The sequence below is a fragment of the Bacillus rossius genome, chromosome 1 (genome assembly GCF_032445375.1).
Source record: "Bacillus rossius redtenbacheri isolate Brsri chromosome 1, Brsri_v3, whole genome shotgun sequence".
NCBI classification, from domain to species: domain Eukaryota; kingdom Metazoa; phylum Arthropoda; class Insecta; order Phasmatodea; family Bacillidae; genus Bacillus; species Bacillus rossius.
In genome coordinates this window covers 230,848,052-230,864,785 of record NC_086330.1, presented here as the reverse complement: position 1 = coordinate 230,864,785, position 16,734 = coordinate 230,848,052, and the positions used below count along the sequence as shown (strand labels likewise).

Sequence of the window (16,734 nt, the reverse complement as noted above, 5' to 3'; positions counted from 1 at the left end):
CCATACTGGGCTAGAATCTATACCTCATTACTTACATGAAATCCTTTATAGTTGAAGACTGCTTCACTGCACAATATGGAGCATCTACAGGGCTAGACACTATGACATTTAAAATTCTCGAGCCACTAAAGTTCTCGATCTCCAGCACTATTTATTATTGAGCTTCTACAAAGCTAGACTCTGTGGCTCTTTACATAATTAGCCCCTAAATTGCCAGAGAATACTGCATTGTACATATAGAGCTTAAACAGGGATAGACTCTATGGCTTATTTACTTACTTGAGTAACTTAGAGCTGGACTGAGCTGCACTGATAATTATAAACCTTATAGAGTGTGAGACTATGGTTATTAAGATACTATAGCATATTAAATGCTGGACACTTATGCACTTTACATTATTTAGCTTCTACAGGGCGAGACTTTATGTATAATTAAAACTGGATCCCATAAAATGCTGGACTATACTGCATTGTACATTATGGAGCTTCTACAGTTTTGGAATGTATGTCTCTTTATACACTGTAGCACTTAAAGTGCTGGGCTCTGCAGCAACTGTAGATTATGGAGCTTGTAGATGCTATACTCTGTGGATCTTTACATACTGGAACATCTACAGTGTTAGACTCTACTGCACACCACACTTTAGAGCTTCCTCAGGCTAGAATTTATGGCTCTTGAAATACTGGAGCCCCTACAGTGCTGGATGCAACTGCATTCTACACAGTGGACCTTAAACAGAGATAGACTCTAACCACTTTACATAATAGAGCCCATATAGTGCTGGACACTATTGCAGTGTACATTTTGGAGCTTCCACGGTGCTGAGCTTTATTGGTCTTTATATTCTGGATACCCTAGAGTGCTGGACTTTACCGAAATAAATATAGATATATCAATGCTAGAATTTATTTTTTTTACATCATGGAGCCCTTTCAATGCTGGACTTTACTGCAGTCTAAATTAGGAGCTCCTACAGGGCTAGACTCTAAAACATTTTTACACTAGAGTACAATAAGTGCTGAACTCAGCCGCACTGTAGATTATAGTGATTCTTTAGAGCTATTTTCTTAAATTCTTGCAATGCTGGAGATCCTATAGTGCTGGTCTCTACTTAACTGTACATATGGAGCTACTACATGACTAAACTCTATTACTATTTACCTCTTGGACCCCCTACAGTGATTAAATTACCTTCATCGTACATTAGGGACTTCTACAGGGCTAGACTCCATTGCTCTTTGCATAATGAAGCCCCTAAATGCTGGACTTAACTGCACTGTACATATAAAAATTGTACAGGGTTGGACTCTACGGCCTACAATGCCTGACTCTACTGCACGTACATTATGTAGCTCGTAGAGTGCTGGACTCTATGTCTCTTTTAATACCAGAGTCCCTACATTGCAAGTCTATACTACATTGTTCATTTTTAGAGCTTTTACAGGGCTATACTCTTTGGCTTTATCAATGATAGAGTCCCTTAATTGCTGGACTCTGCTTCACTGTACATTTTGGAGCTTCTACATGGCTAGATTCCGTGGTTCTTTAGATAATGGAGCATCTCCTGTGCCATACTCTACTATATTGTAGATACGGATTTTCAAAAGGGATAGACTCTGGAGCCACTAGTTTGGTGGGCTGTGCTTCACTGTACAATATGGACCATCTACAGGGTGAGATTCTATTGTCTCTAGAAACTGTGGCATCTGCAGTGTTGGACTCTGCTGCACTGTACATTATTAAGCTTCTACAAGGCTATACTCTATGACTCTTCACATATGGAGCCCCTATAATGCTGGATTTTTCTGCAATTTACATATGAAACTTCTATAGGGCTAGATTGTGCCTCTTTGCACACTGAAGCCTTTACACTGATGAACTCTACTGTACTGTACATTATGGAGCTTCTACAGTGCTGTACTCTATAGCTCTTTGAATACTGGAGTCCCCACAGAGTTGGACTCTTCTGTTCTTTATATATGAAGTTTCCACAGGACTAGATTATATGGCTCTTGGCACACTAGAGCGAGTACAAAGTTGGACTCTACTGAGCTGTACATTATGGAGTTTCTACAGAGATAGACACTATGGCTCTTTACATTTTGGGGTAAATGCAATTTTAGACTCTACTGTAACGCACAAGTGAGGTCATTTATCCTGGCTGCACACAGGCAAATTGCAGTGTACCTGTCGAGTTCGGACCCGAAACTGCAACGTGCAATACATACCTACACTAAAACGCAGACAGTTCGCAGTTAGCATGCTGCATCTACGAAAACATGGGGTTTTCTAGTCGTATGTTGATCACAATCACTTTAATTCTTGATAATGAACAGGAAGAGAGAAATCAGGTAAGACCATTTTGGGTTTACTTCTTGGTCCCGATTTGCTAAGAGATGGGAGAATATTCAACGATGTATCACCCACTAGTATTTAAAAAAACAAAATTTAATTAATATAATGTATTTATCATAGTAAATATATAGTTATATAGAGAATAAACTTGAGCGACACGGTTTGAGACACCCGCGCGGGAAGGTACATACTCGACGTGATCTGTACTCGGGGACACCATGGTCGGTGTCCCTCCAGTGGAGTTATTGCTGCCCAAATTGACTGGACCACCTGGTCTGAAGCTATACACTGGAGTCCGTGCTGGCCCTTTTTGTTGGACCGCGAGCTGACTCGACCATGGCAGCAAGTGCTAATACAGTTTTACAGTGAATGTGTGATTAGCGATATTACCGAACTTCAATATCGTTCAAACTGATATACCAAAGAAACTTAATATACACTACAATGATGTTTTTAATTACCTTAAAATAAGCTGCTCTTTAGAAAGAAATAATAAATATAAGCGTTGATTTTATAATAAAAAAATCATTACGGGATAAACATAAAATGTGTGAAGTAACCCGCTTTAAAACAGGGAACACTGAATTGAAATGAAAACCGAGCAGTAATGGTGCATCCTGAGCGAACTATAACTGCCGGCAGAGCAGTGGTGCTACTTGGCAGCCAAGCTCAGCTGACAGAATACATACGAAACATTTTTGAATGTAAATAGTTCTTTTGATGCTAAATTACCGATTATACCAAACTTAGAATACTGCATTAATTACTGTGTTATTTGGAGAGCGGTTAGGATGCATACCGTTATGCACTTGAGCTACTCTCTCTCACTGGACCATAGGTTAGTTTGTCACGTCTTGAAGAAAAACCAATAAACCGAACACAATAATGTAATAAAATCTCATGCAATCTGGCGAGAAGGATAAAATGTTGAAGCAGGCCATGGATTTATTTGTGTACAAGCGCAGTAAATGAATTGATTTTTGCAGGTTTATAACTTTGGTAGGTTACTTGCAAAAACTTTCAGCATTAAATAGTGTTACAACTGCCTTTCTCAAAACTGGCTTAAATTAGAGTTATTGTGTGCACTTTGCTAACAACACTGAAAACATAAATGGTTTTGTGGTCATTTGTACATATTTGATTAATAAGAAACTACCAAATATTTCGCAGTGACAAAATAAATAATTTTCTAGTGTCTATGATCTGGCCTCTTAGTGACAGCACCTAGTGAAATGACAAAAAAAAAAAAAAAAAAATATTGGGTTGTTACAATTATTTTAAAATAAAATAATTTGATAACAGCAAAACTGTTTCAGTTTATTAAATTACTCAGATTAATTAAACATTATCATTAAGCTTAGTAGTATTACAATTATTTGCAAAGAAATAGCTTTCAGTTCCAACATGAAAAGCCTTGGAAAATGTTATTAGAATATATTGGCCCGTCCAAGCCCTGGCTTCTGGCTGTGGCGGTTATACCGATGTTCACCATATTGAATTTTGATTTAACGGCGGCCATATTGGATTACAATAACCTTGACCTTTGACCAGGCCCTTGACATTCAAAATTTGCCCAAAATCCGCCAAAATCCAACGAATTTAGTTTCTTGGATAAAAAAAATTCCGCCATAAAATCTCCAAATCTTTGAAAACTATAAAAATGTTCTTATTTTGAGGGAAAAATTCTTATTTCAGGTAAGTAGTGCACAAATGGGGCTGCTGACACAGGCTTCTAGGCTGGCGAAGACTGGAGCTGACCATCATCTCTGATTGTATCGTCATGGCGGCCATCTTGGAGTTTAAAATGACTCAAAAATGTCTCAAATATTCTATAAATGTCCCTACTTCGAAGGAAAAATTCCCGTTTTGATGAGAAATTTCCCGTTTTATTCCACGAAAATTTAAATAATCGAAATTCGAAACACCTCAATAGACTATTGCCATAGAAAGAACACAAGTTCCATAACGATACTTAACAATCCATACAAACAGCCTCCTTAAGCCTCTGACGGCCATCTTGGATGACCTTGTCCTAGAACATAAAATTTCCATTATTTATTTTTTGACCAATAAATTATATATATATATAATTTCTTACTACAAATGTATAGTTACTTAGTAAATGGCCTTTGGTTCAATACCCAGCGAGAGTAAACATTTAATTAATTAGTAATAAACTAAAACAAATATAATAATAAATAAATATGGTATAACAATTTCTTACATCTCACCCGAAAACTTCAATTTTGACCTAACTGTTTCCATTATCGTTACGGCCACCATCTTGAGAATCCGTAATTTTTATGCTAGAAAATCGGGAAAAATTTTAAAATTTATAAAAATAATTAATTAATTAAATTTTAATATTTTTTTTAAAAAAACCACCGTTGCACATATCGTTACGATCGCTATCTTAGATTCTAGATGTGTTGCAAATATCGTTAGGCCCAACAGCTTGGATGAGTATTATATAATCGTTGCTCGTTTCGTTACGGACACCATCTTGGATTCAAGATCGAAGCAATTTTCGTTACAGCCGCCATCTTTAAAATTCGTAATTTTTATTAGAATTGAAAAGTAAATTATTTAAATTTTTAAAAAAATTATTGATCAAATTACAATTAATAATTATTTCAAACATGCACTTACGTAATTGGTTCGATTCCGAAGAGGACAAAAAAATGGCAACAGATCTTTCCGCTGACAGACGAACCTCCCACCACTAATGCCAAGGTACATATATCACCAGCTTGTATGAAATGTCCGCCATCTTGTTTTCGTCTGCTGGAGCCACCATATTTTTCTCGTATGCTATAGTGCGCTACCACCATGGTAGTTTAATTTTTACCCGCTAGAGTGCAGTATTCATTTTTTATTACTGTATAGCCCGTCATCTTAAAATTGGGACACCATATTGGAAAATCGTAATTATTTGGCTATATTCGGGAAAAATTCCAAAATTAATTTTTAAATAAACCTATAATTAAAATCATGATTTATTCGATCAGTTCCTGTCCTCGGTTCGATACTTGAACAATGCTAATATTTTAATTTTATGTAAAAAAAAATGATTCAATAAAAGATGGTGGAAAGTCCCAGAGGAGACACAAATTCCTCTACTACCAGCCACCTAAGCCGATATTTCCACCATCTTAGAAATTCGTAATTACTTAACTAGAAATTAGGAAAAAAATTCCAAAATTCATTAAAAAAAACGCATAAAATAATGATTCATTCGAACTATATCCGTCCTCGGTTCTATCCTTGGTCAATGCAAAAATGGGCAATTTAATTAAAAATACTACAAAAGTGACAGGTTCGAGAAAGAAACACCACAAGTTATTTTATAAAATAAATTTCATTACATAAATTCTATGCTGAAACAAGAATAAAAACAGACATTACTAGCATTTCTATATTTCTACAGTGTTCTTAGAAGGCGAAGCGAATCCTTTATATGCCTTAACATGTGTTTGAGTGAGTTAAACAAAACAGTATATTAACCAGGCATGTATATTTAGTAGCCAGGCACATCCAATCAATAGCAAGACCTATTTAGTCGTTTGAAACGCATAAATATTAATTGGTCACGCATGTATTTAGTGTACAGAAGTATAAAGATTGTTAGGTAGACACGTTAAGTTGGTTAGGCACTTCTTTATTGAGGTCAGGCTAACACGATGAATTAGTGGCCAAGCATGTCCAGTAGTTATTGGCTCGACACCTCCATTATGTGGCCAGGCATGTATATTCACTGGCCTGAAAAGCATATCCAGTAGGTGACAAGACGTATTCAGTTGAAATTAAGTCTTTCTATTCAGGAGCCAGGCACGTAATCGACGTCCAGGTGCTTTCAGTTTGTGGCCTACATGACCAGTTATTAGCTAGCCATGTACAGTCAGCAACAGGGCAAGACCAGTTGGTGTCTAGGCATGTATTCGGCGGTTAGGAACGTTCAGTAGGTATCAATACGCACTCAGTCGGTAGCCAGTAATGTGTATTCAGCGTTTAGGAATGTACGTCAATTAGGTGGCAAGTAATATCTACTTGGTAGCTAGGTACATCCAGTAGGTGGTCAAATAAATCCAGTCAGTAGCCAAAAGATACTTTTCGTCGATACTCGGTGAATATTTTAATCAGTTCATATAGCAAACCATGCACATACACCAAGCGTTACGAACCAAACGGTAATATACAAGAATATGCGATGAACATTTTAAAATGATAATTTTTAAAGTCATGCCAATATACCACTCGTCTCCCAACAATGAGGCCAATCATGTACTGAGTACACACTTATCGATACACATTCGTCGTGAAAAAGAACGCACATATCGACGAAAATTCGACGAGGTATGATACGATCTCGTCACAGGAATTCGATCTCGCCAATATTCTATAGGCTCGAAAGCAAAAATTGCTCCAAGAGCTCCAATGCTCAAATTGCTCCAATTGGCAAACAGCTTCAAGTTCTCCAAAGCTTCAAATGATCCAGTTGCTACAACAGCTCCAACTGCTCAAATTGCTATATCAGCTACAACTGGCCAACAGCTCTAAGTGCTCCAAACTCCAAATGCTCCAATTGGTGCAACAGCTACAACTGCTCCAATTGTTTCATCAGCTCCAAGTGCTCTAATTGTTCCAAGTGCTCCAAAGCTCCAAATGCTCCAACAGTCATTGGCTCCAACAGATTTTTGGCTCCAATAGTCATTGGCTACAACAGTCTTTTGGCTCCAATAGTCATTTGCTCCAACAGTCACTGGTTCCAATAGTCATACGTTCCAACAGTCGTTGGCTCCAATAGTCATTGGCTCCAAAAAACATTATCTCCAATAGTATTTTGGTACCAAAGGTAATGGGCTCCAATAGGCATTGTCTCCAATACCCATTAGCTCCAATTCGCATTGGCTCCAATAGTCATTGGCTCCAATATTCATTAGCTCCAATAGTCATTGGCTCCAACAGTCATAGGCTCCAATAGCAATTGGTTCCAATAGTCATTGGCACCAATTGTAGTTATCTCCAATAGTCATTGGCACCAATTGTAGTTATCTCCAATAGTCATTGGCTCCAACAGTCATTGGTTCCAATCGTCATTGGCCCCATAGTCATTAGCTCCTAAAATCATTGGTTTCAACAGTAATTAGCTCCAATTGTCATTGGCTCCAATAGTCATTGGCTCCAACAGGTTTTGAGTTAACAGTCAATGGCTCCAATAGTCATTAGCTCCAAAATCATTGTCTCCAACGATCATTGGCTGCGACGGTCTTTGGCTCCATCGGTTTTTTGGATCCAAATGTTATTGCCACCACATGTCATTGTCTCCAACGGTCATCGGCTCCAACAGTCATTGCCTCCAATATTTTTGGCTCCAACAGTCAATGGCGCTAAAAGTATTTAGCTCCAAGAAGTATTATTCCTAGCTGATATTTGGCTACTAGACTAGGAGGCTACGAAGCCACGAGACTACTGGACTACAGGACAACAGGACTTCAAGGCTTCACCTGGCTACGATGCTACAAGTCTACGAGGCTACGAGACTTTATATAGCTACAAGTCTACCAGGCTACAAGTCTACGAGGCTTCTTGGCTCTAACTGTCTTTAAATCCTTTCAACGACTAGAGTTATTTTATCTCATTCAAAATAACTTTTTGTAAGTAGTTCCGATAATTGCCAAGAGATGTCACATGTTGTGTTGAGGTACAAGTTATTTATTTATTTTATGTGGGAAGCGGGATGCTCACTAACGATTGCAAGAGAGGGAAGCCTAGGCTAGACACCAAGAAGAGGGAAGCTGTCTGAGAGTTGTGGTTGCATTGTGTATATGGCAAACCATATACTTCAGAGAAAAATGTGAAGTAGTGTGCATTCAAGATAGTGAATACTCCCATTTACAATTCCGACGATTTAAAGCAGTATGTTAAACATAGTATCGAGAAACTCTGCCAGGAAGAAAAATACTATGTAGGCAAATGATCAGGGTAGTCTCAGTCTTCAGTAAACCGATTGGAGCTAAGAATTAGTCAGTTCCAGCCGATGCAGAACTATATGTTTACAATATTGCTAACTTTAGCAAGTGTTCCTGTAGTATAATATAAATTATGTAATAAATTATATTTGTAAAAAAATTCCCCAATTTTTAGCTATTTAATTACGATTTTACAATAAAGTTGTCATAACGGCTTACAAAAGGCTGGTATATAAGGACCTTATGCCCCTTTTAGGATTTTGAAAATGATATCTTGAAATTGTTATTTTTTACATTAAATTTATTTTTTGCATCATTCCAGGGATATAAACAAGGGCCGATGTCGATCGACTCAATCAGTTAAAAAATGAGTGATCTTTTTGATGAATTTTGGAATTTTCCCGAATGTATAGCTAAATAATTACGAATTTCCAAGATGGCATACAAATTTCAAGTTGGCGGGCGCCACAGTAATAATAAATGTTTACTGCATTCTAGCGGGTGAAAATTAAACTAACATGGTGGTAATGCACTCTAGGAGACGAAAACAAGATGGTGGACATGTCGTCGTACTAGCTGACGATATATATACCTTGGAATTAGTAGAGAATACAACCTCCTTAAGGCTCAAGTTTCACGGAAAATAAAGGACTTTAAAATAAAAAAAATTCGGGAATTTTTTCACAGAAGTCGGACGCAACCCCGACAAATGAGGCGCCTTTCACGCACTTTAAGAGGACAAAATAAATTTATTTCTACCCCGGAAATCATTACAGACACGGGCATAATTTATGCAGCAGACGCAAAGGCCAATTCAATGGCAGATATCTTTGAAAAATAATTTTCGCCTAACGAAGACATAAATGATCCCGGTTCACTATAATCACAATTTATTGCGGTTAGTTACTACATACAAGCAGGCACCCTGGTAGCGTCGAAACTCATCTCACCTAGAGAACTTCTGGCTGCAATTAATTCTCGTCCAAGCAATGAAGCTAGTGAACCTGATGGGGTTAGTTAAGAAACTCTTTTAAAAATTCCCCTCGATGTTCTCGAATATTTATTAAAAATTTGCAATTTGCAAAGTTTAAAACGTACCCTGCTGCTTAGAAAATTGCTTAAGTTTTCACTGAAGTTATTCGTCAATCCTCTAACCTAAGGTATGCCCTAGTCGCTGTTCAGAGGCAGTTTATCTCACTCTAACAGAGTACTTCAGATGTCGCACTAAAGTAAATGAAGCCAAGTCAACCAGTTATTTTCACTAAGAAGCTCGCCCTTCCCGATCCAGAGCTTAAATTTTTAACCAAGCCATTTTTAATGTGGGCTCAGTGAAATATTAAGGCCTTACTCTTGTCTCGAAGCTTACTTGTGTAAATCCCACCACCAGGGCTGCAAGGATCGCCAAGCACCCGGCGAAGCCTAACCCAACTTTAATGGCTCCAAATTTCTCCAGGAGAAAGAAGGTACAACTATATTAACAAATCATTCATCCCCAAATTGTGTATGCCTGTGAGATCTGGGGCCATGCAGCAAAATATAACAATGATAGGCTCCAGGTAACCCAAAATAAATTTCTCCGAATCAATGCCGACTGCCATTGGAACACTAGTAATTTGGAAGTACATTGGCTGCTCAAAGTAGAGTACTTTCGGATGACATAAAACGACTAAATAGGTCATTTTGTGGCCAACTCTCCACCCATGCAATATTATTATGATAGCTACACCCAACTACGACCCACCCGAGCGCCACCAATACAAAATATCGTGACTTGGCTTAACCAGCGCCAACCTCGGTCCCATTCAAGCCCCACCTTACCCTTCAATACTACTTACTAGTTGTTTTCCCCAGATATCTCCGATCTCCCGCTTCCCGGCTTAAGAAATGCTACAAGTATCAGGAAGGAACTGGCTAAATTCTCTAACCTTCTAACTACCTATTGTTGGCAACAGGAAAACCTGCAACTCTAACATCTCTCCGGATTGTACCCCGCTCACCAGCTCTCGTGATTATTTTGTTTTGTTCTTTTCTTATCAGTTACTTTGTTATTCCTGTGTTCCGGCTTAAGGACTGGGGCAAAGGTAACACGAAGGAGCTGGCTAATTTCTCTAGCCTTCCGACCATCTCTTGCTGGCAACAGTATAAACTGAAGCTCTAGCCTCCCTCTGGAATGTGCCCCACGCACCAGTTTCTCGAGGGAAAAAAATATAGCCACAGTACGTACTAATGTGCTCTCTCCCTCAACGGGTTACTCTCCCACGATGATATGCCTCCGTGTGTGACTAGCCGGGTCTAGTCTTGATATGTCAGAAGGATGACATACCCTGTTTTCAGCCTGACTGTCGCAAGCGGCGTTGTATCTTTACACTACACGCACAGAGAGTTTAACCAGGCCGATTTGACACAGATGACCAAACCATACTCTAAATACAGACATCACGACACTCATATGCATCATTTGGCCAACTAACTGATGGGGAAAGGGTGACCTCCCCCCGAATACAACCCATGCAAAAAGACAAACATAATTAAGCATTATGAAAATTAATATTTGTCAGGATATAGTGTAACTACTTATGCCATTTATAAGATAATAATTAATCATGAAAACTGTCGAAGTTAGTCTGCAATACACTCTAATCTCTCCTTTTTTGTGTGACAGGAAAGAATACATTTTACATGACGTAGTTATTTTATGGAAAATCACGAACGTTTTATAAATTTCTTCTTTAATGGCTGAGTTAGAGCGGAATGATCTAATTTAGCTGATTAAATCAAGTAAGTAAAGACTGGTTGAAAATAGGGACAAAGTCATTTGGAATATCTCAAATAGTCCAATTTTACCGAGATAATTTATTTATGTTTAACATCTTTATAGTAACTGCAAAATTATGTAACAATTATATGATAAAAAGGGACGTGGATGTAGCCGATAATTAAAGGAGTGAAGGAGAGATGAGAAAAATGGAACAGAGTGAAGGAGGAGGATTGGTGGTGGGACAAATAAAGATGAAGGGAATTTACTTTACAGACCCGGCTGCTTGAAGCATTTGTTGTTGATGATGATGATTATGATGATGCAAATAAACCATGTGCTAAGTTTGTATTTGTTTTGCAATTGAACACAACTGGATGAATCACGTATACATTTTTGTAGCAACATGGATGTATTTTGTTTCATACTAAACTGTCAGTCTGAACGCGCCTAACAGAGTAACAACTTCAGTAAAAGATAGACCGGCGTGGATAGACCCCGACAGTGGGCGGGGGGGAGGCGCAGCACCACTCACGCAGCACCACGAGCACCATGACGACGGTGGAGGCGACGGCGGTGCTGCTGCCCAGCCGCCTCAGGTCGCCGCCGATGTCCTGGGGGTCGTCGTGCGGGCGCACTATCGTCGGCGGCAGCAGCAGTCCCAGGGCCATCCCCAGCTGGGGAGCAACACCGCGAGGTCAACATCTTCGTCGCACATTTAGAAACGAGAAAGTTGGGTGGAAGGTCTTAAATACGGTGCGTTGAGGGCCACTGCTTGTGCCAACACTACCAAAGTATACAACTGCAATACCAAAGTAACATTTATAAGCATTACGGTAGTATTTAAATCAAGTTATAATTATATTCTTTAGAGAAGGGAAAATAAAAAATAAGGATCGGTCTTTTCATAAAACCATTATGTAAATGTACCTGTGAAATTTGAAATGTAACCCATTAAAAAAACAGGGACTACTGCATTAAAATGAAAACCGAGTTGTGCTGATGAACCCTGAGTGATCTATAACTGCCGGAAGCGCGACCTGGCGACTGAGGTCAACAGTCGGAAACCACCCGAAAATATCTAAACACGAGCGGCTTGATTGTTGCCGGATAGCATAATGTGCTGAACCATATAATTCTGTATTAAAGACCTTTCAGTGTGTATCGTAGGGTCACTGGAAAAGGTCGGTTATCAACAGAAACATATATAACTAGTTTTCTGTAAACAATGAGACAAAAATATACTTTAGGATTATTTGTGCATATCTGGAACATTCATGAGGTACATGCTTTGCTCTTTATGACTTTTCAACACAGAAACCATTTTCTTTATCATTGATATTTTAGAACTCCTGTTTTCAGAAACTGGACTTAAAAACATTTTACAATACCATCGCGATGTGTAAGTATGAACGGCAACACGTATGTTTTCTTGCCGTGACCACTAAAGCGATCCCAGTTTGAATCTCAGTAGGTTCAAACGAGGTTTTTGTGGGAGATGTTACCTTAAACAGGTTGGGTTCTATTTTCATCACTGATGAACTTCCGTTTCCCTCGTTCTTTTATTAAGTCACTGCTCAGTTCTTATCTTTCCATTACTTATTGTCTCCAATCATCCGGATTTCGATGTGTCGTTTCAGAATGATTCATTCATTCATTTATTTACTTACTGACAAAAACAAAATTAATTTTAACGTGTTTTGCCAAATTCAATGTGTTAGACTTTTTTTCGTGCACCTAATACACTCTAAAAAAAGTTTGTACTTTTACAAGGGAAATTCTTGGAAACCCTGTTGCCAAGGATATTACTTGCAAAACTACAAGGCAGAGCCTTGCAAAATCGCACATGGTACAAAGCTCTGCCTTGTAGTTTTACAAGTAATATCCTTGGCAACAGGTTTTTCCAAGGATTTTCCATGTAAAATATACAAAAATTTCTTTCAGTGTACAGTATACAGTACAGTAGACAAAATCCTATAGTTGGGAATATTTTTGTGGAATGTTTTAAATTAGGTATCTTTATTCCTTTATAAAATAATAAGTAGACAAACAATCCCCTCGATATGTCCACCAAAAGATCTTACGTTTTTACCCAACGAAACATTTGCATGGTAATATAACGAGTGTAAGTCATTACAAATGTTTTTCTCACTAAGAAACTATTTTGTGACTCCTACAAAATTCGTATTTAGAAACTACAAAAAATATCTCTGGGTGAAGGCTTACAAAATTTTTAGGAGCCAAAAAACTGTTTTTATAGTGTATTTTAGAAATAAATGCGACTGCTAATGTAGTGCTAATAATCACCAACAAGATTACCTTCGCTGAACATACAACACACATAAGGTTCCATAAAACCATTACAAATAGGAGATAGTACTGAATGACCTTGAACTAGCGAGGACCACCGCAATGTGTACCTACGCGCTCTCGCCATGTGTATATTCACCTTTGTGACTGGCGTGCGCAGACTTTTCTCTTTTACGTGTTGACTTAAAGGCTATCTGTTATTTTAGTCTAACGATCAGTACAGAATTAGGGGCATGTTATTTTATTCCCCATAAATATATCGATACAATGTGTGTGTTAAACCCCGGTTACCATTGTATAAATGTCTTGACCTGTTAAGATTTTTTAAAATATTTATCTTCTGACAGTAAAAGAATAACAGCCATTTTGTACGGAAGCAAAGAGTCCATATCGACCCAGCCATATAAGTAATATGGTTTCCCTTGCATATGGCTACAAATTACTTAGTAGAAACTAATGAAGGTTCTGATTAATATTCGCAAAAAATACTTGCCCCTATCCATACTTCATTTTTCATTTTTTCCAACACAATTTAGAAACATTTTTTTGGTTTTTGATGTTTTTTTTCAAATAGTCAAACAACATCTTTAAAAAATATAAAGTCGATCAATACAATGGTATGCTTTTTTTTCGTTTACTTAATAAATAGGATCAAGAATTTAAAAACAAAAAAATGTGTGCATGGAGTCAACGCTCGACAGAAGTGAAACTTCTGGCTTATTAGCTATACAGAATGTATCAAAATTCATGTTACAACGCTTGAGGGTAGAAAGCTCTTATTATTTGCAACCATTTTTGCTAATAAACATGTTGCCGGAAACGCGTAGTTAAGCCCCTGTAGCCCCAGAAAGAGTCAGCGTAGGCAACCCGTTGTAGAGTGTTATGTTGTGGATGTGCGGGCGTTCGAGTAGAGAAATAACCTTTTTAATCGTGGCACAGATTTTAATTTCACTCTGAAATCAATCACAGCTTCGGCTTTGTTTCACAACATTGAAATTGTTGCATACGTTTTAACAACGTGACAGCTTAAAGCAACGGCTCAAAAACACGCCCACCTTGAGCGACACAGAGGTGGCAGCGCCGAATCATGTTTTCACGGATACGCTGTCGACCTTATGATTTCGAACCTTTCAATGATTCGCTGTGTAAGCTCTTCTACCGTTTATACTAGCGTAGCGTAGATAAGCCCTTTTACGTAACCCCAAAGAAAGAAATCTAACGGGGTTAGGTCCGGTGACCTTGGCGGCCATGCAACAGGGCCCGCTCGTCCAATCCATCGGTTTGGAAATGTTTGGTTTAAATACTCTCGCACTTGAAGGGAAAAATTAGGTGGTTCCCCGTCATGTTGGTACCAAATCACACGTCGGACATGCAATGGAACCTCTTCAAGAATACCTGGTAGTTCGTTCTGAAGGAAGTGGAGGTATCCGGCGCCGGTAAGTCGTTGCGGAAGAAAAAAAGGCCCGATGAGTACGCCGTCAAAAATACTGGGCCACACATTAACTGAAAAATGTTCCTGGCGAGCTGTAACACACGTTGCATGCGGATTGACATTATTCCAAATATGACTGTTGTGCGAATTGAGAATAGCGTCTTGAGTAAACTTGGTTTCATCGATGAATAAAACCGCTAACTCGGGGTTCCTCAATACTCTTCGAATGTACCAACGAGAAAAGGTCATGTGAAGAGGATATTCCGCCGGGCCCTTTTTGAAGGTGGTACGGGTACAAGAGTTGCTCCTGAAGAACTCGCCAAACAACCATTTTGTCAGCGTCCATATCGGAACCTTCTGCCCTTGTGCTTGTATCCGGACTCTCCTCAAATCTCTGAAGTACTACATCTTCTTCAAAACTGGGAGTACGAACCCTGCGTGGAGCACCAGCATTTGGTTTTGTGACGGCACATGTACCAGTATCACGCATTCGCTGAGTAAGTCTTGCAAACATGGTGTGAGCTGGAATCCTACGACCTGGATATCGTTCTTCCTACAGACGACGGGCGGCTCGTCCATTTTGTTTAGCTTCCCCGTAAACAAGCAGCATGTCCGTGTACTCACTAAACGTGTACTCCATTGAGCTCCACTAAAACGTCGCCCTTTTCAGAACCACAGCGAAAGAAATGACACCACGAGTTTGCTTGTACGACAGAACAGTCAAACGACAGACCACCAGTGATATCAAAACACACTGCGACACTGCGATGTCACGCTGCTCAGTGCTATGGCATGGCACGAATGGAAGAAAAGAGGTGAGGGCGCCACCAACAGAAGTAAAAAGGGGCGGGGGTCAACATTCGACATCGTACAGTCCTCTCGAGCGCTGCCCGGTGTCGTAAACACGTAATTCACCACAGCATCGTGTGTCTCGCTCAAAGCCCAACGGGTTGCCTAGGCTGACTCTTTCTGGGGCTACAGGGGCTTAACTACGCGTTTCCGGCAACATGTTTATTGGCAAAAATGGTTGCAAATAATAAGAGCTTTCTACCCTCAAGCATTGTAACATGAATTTTGATACACTCTGTATATAGAAATAGAGTTCTAATATTTTTAATAAAACATTAAATAATAATTGAGAAAAGTAAGAACACGGTTATAATTTCAAATGAAATAACCTTTTTTCCACACTAATAAATAAATTCAAGATTGCTTGAATAAAAATAATTTTCTATTTTTTTCTATTACATTTCAAAAAACTATGATTTTAAATCATTCTTAAAATTAAAACTTGTCCATAATTTGGTAGTTTATGCAGCTTAACTAACTGTCCAAATGGACGTGTGTAGTCTGAGGTAGGTATCTGGCATGTGAAAGTGACAACATGGCATACGAATAGGACCTGGCTCAATGCTACTTTGTTGCGCCACAGTCACGCACAGTTACACTCAGATTGAGAAATTCTCACGCCTCTTAGTTGAACTTAATATATTTACACACTTGTGGGCTCGTAACTTTTCTACGTTGTGTGAATTAGTTAATAATAATGATAATTAATAATAAGATAATAATTCGTGACAGATAATTACCCATGTCAAACACAATCGTGAAAAGCATTAAACCAGCAGAGATATTAAGTTACACGGCTAAAACATCACTTACATAACACAGTTTTACACTGATTTACACTAGTAATTTAATTAATAATACATAATTGAGAAAACCAGATTTTCTTTCGAATATGGCCATACCGCCATGAAGCACCTATCCCTACAGCATGGCAGGATTCAACCTGAGCCATATGCAACCACTTGGAGCCCGCTCAAGGCTGGTCCAGCGATCACCGACCACGCCAACGGCCCCGGAATGGGAATAGCGTGACGTCCACCTCCAAGAAACAACCGCGCACACG

The 16,734-nt window shown here is 38.8% G+C and overlaps 1 protein-coding gene across 2 annotated transcripts in view; it reads right to left on the bottom strand.

The window, feature by feature from the left end:
- Nucleotides 1–16,734, bottom strand: part of LOC134529854 (heme transporter FLVCR2-like) — a 181,363-nt gene that overhangs the window by 96,009 nt on the left and 68,620 nt on the right. For both annotated transcript variants that reach the window (XM_063364371.1, XM_063364379.1), the window contains exon 4: nucleotides 11,616–11,757. In XM_063364371.1, coding sequence (XP_063220441.1) covers nucleotides 11,616–11,757 — 142 coding nt within the window. The remainder of the gene's footprint in view (nucleotides 1–11,615; nucleotides 11,758–16,734) is intronic.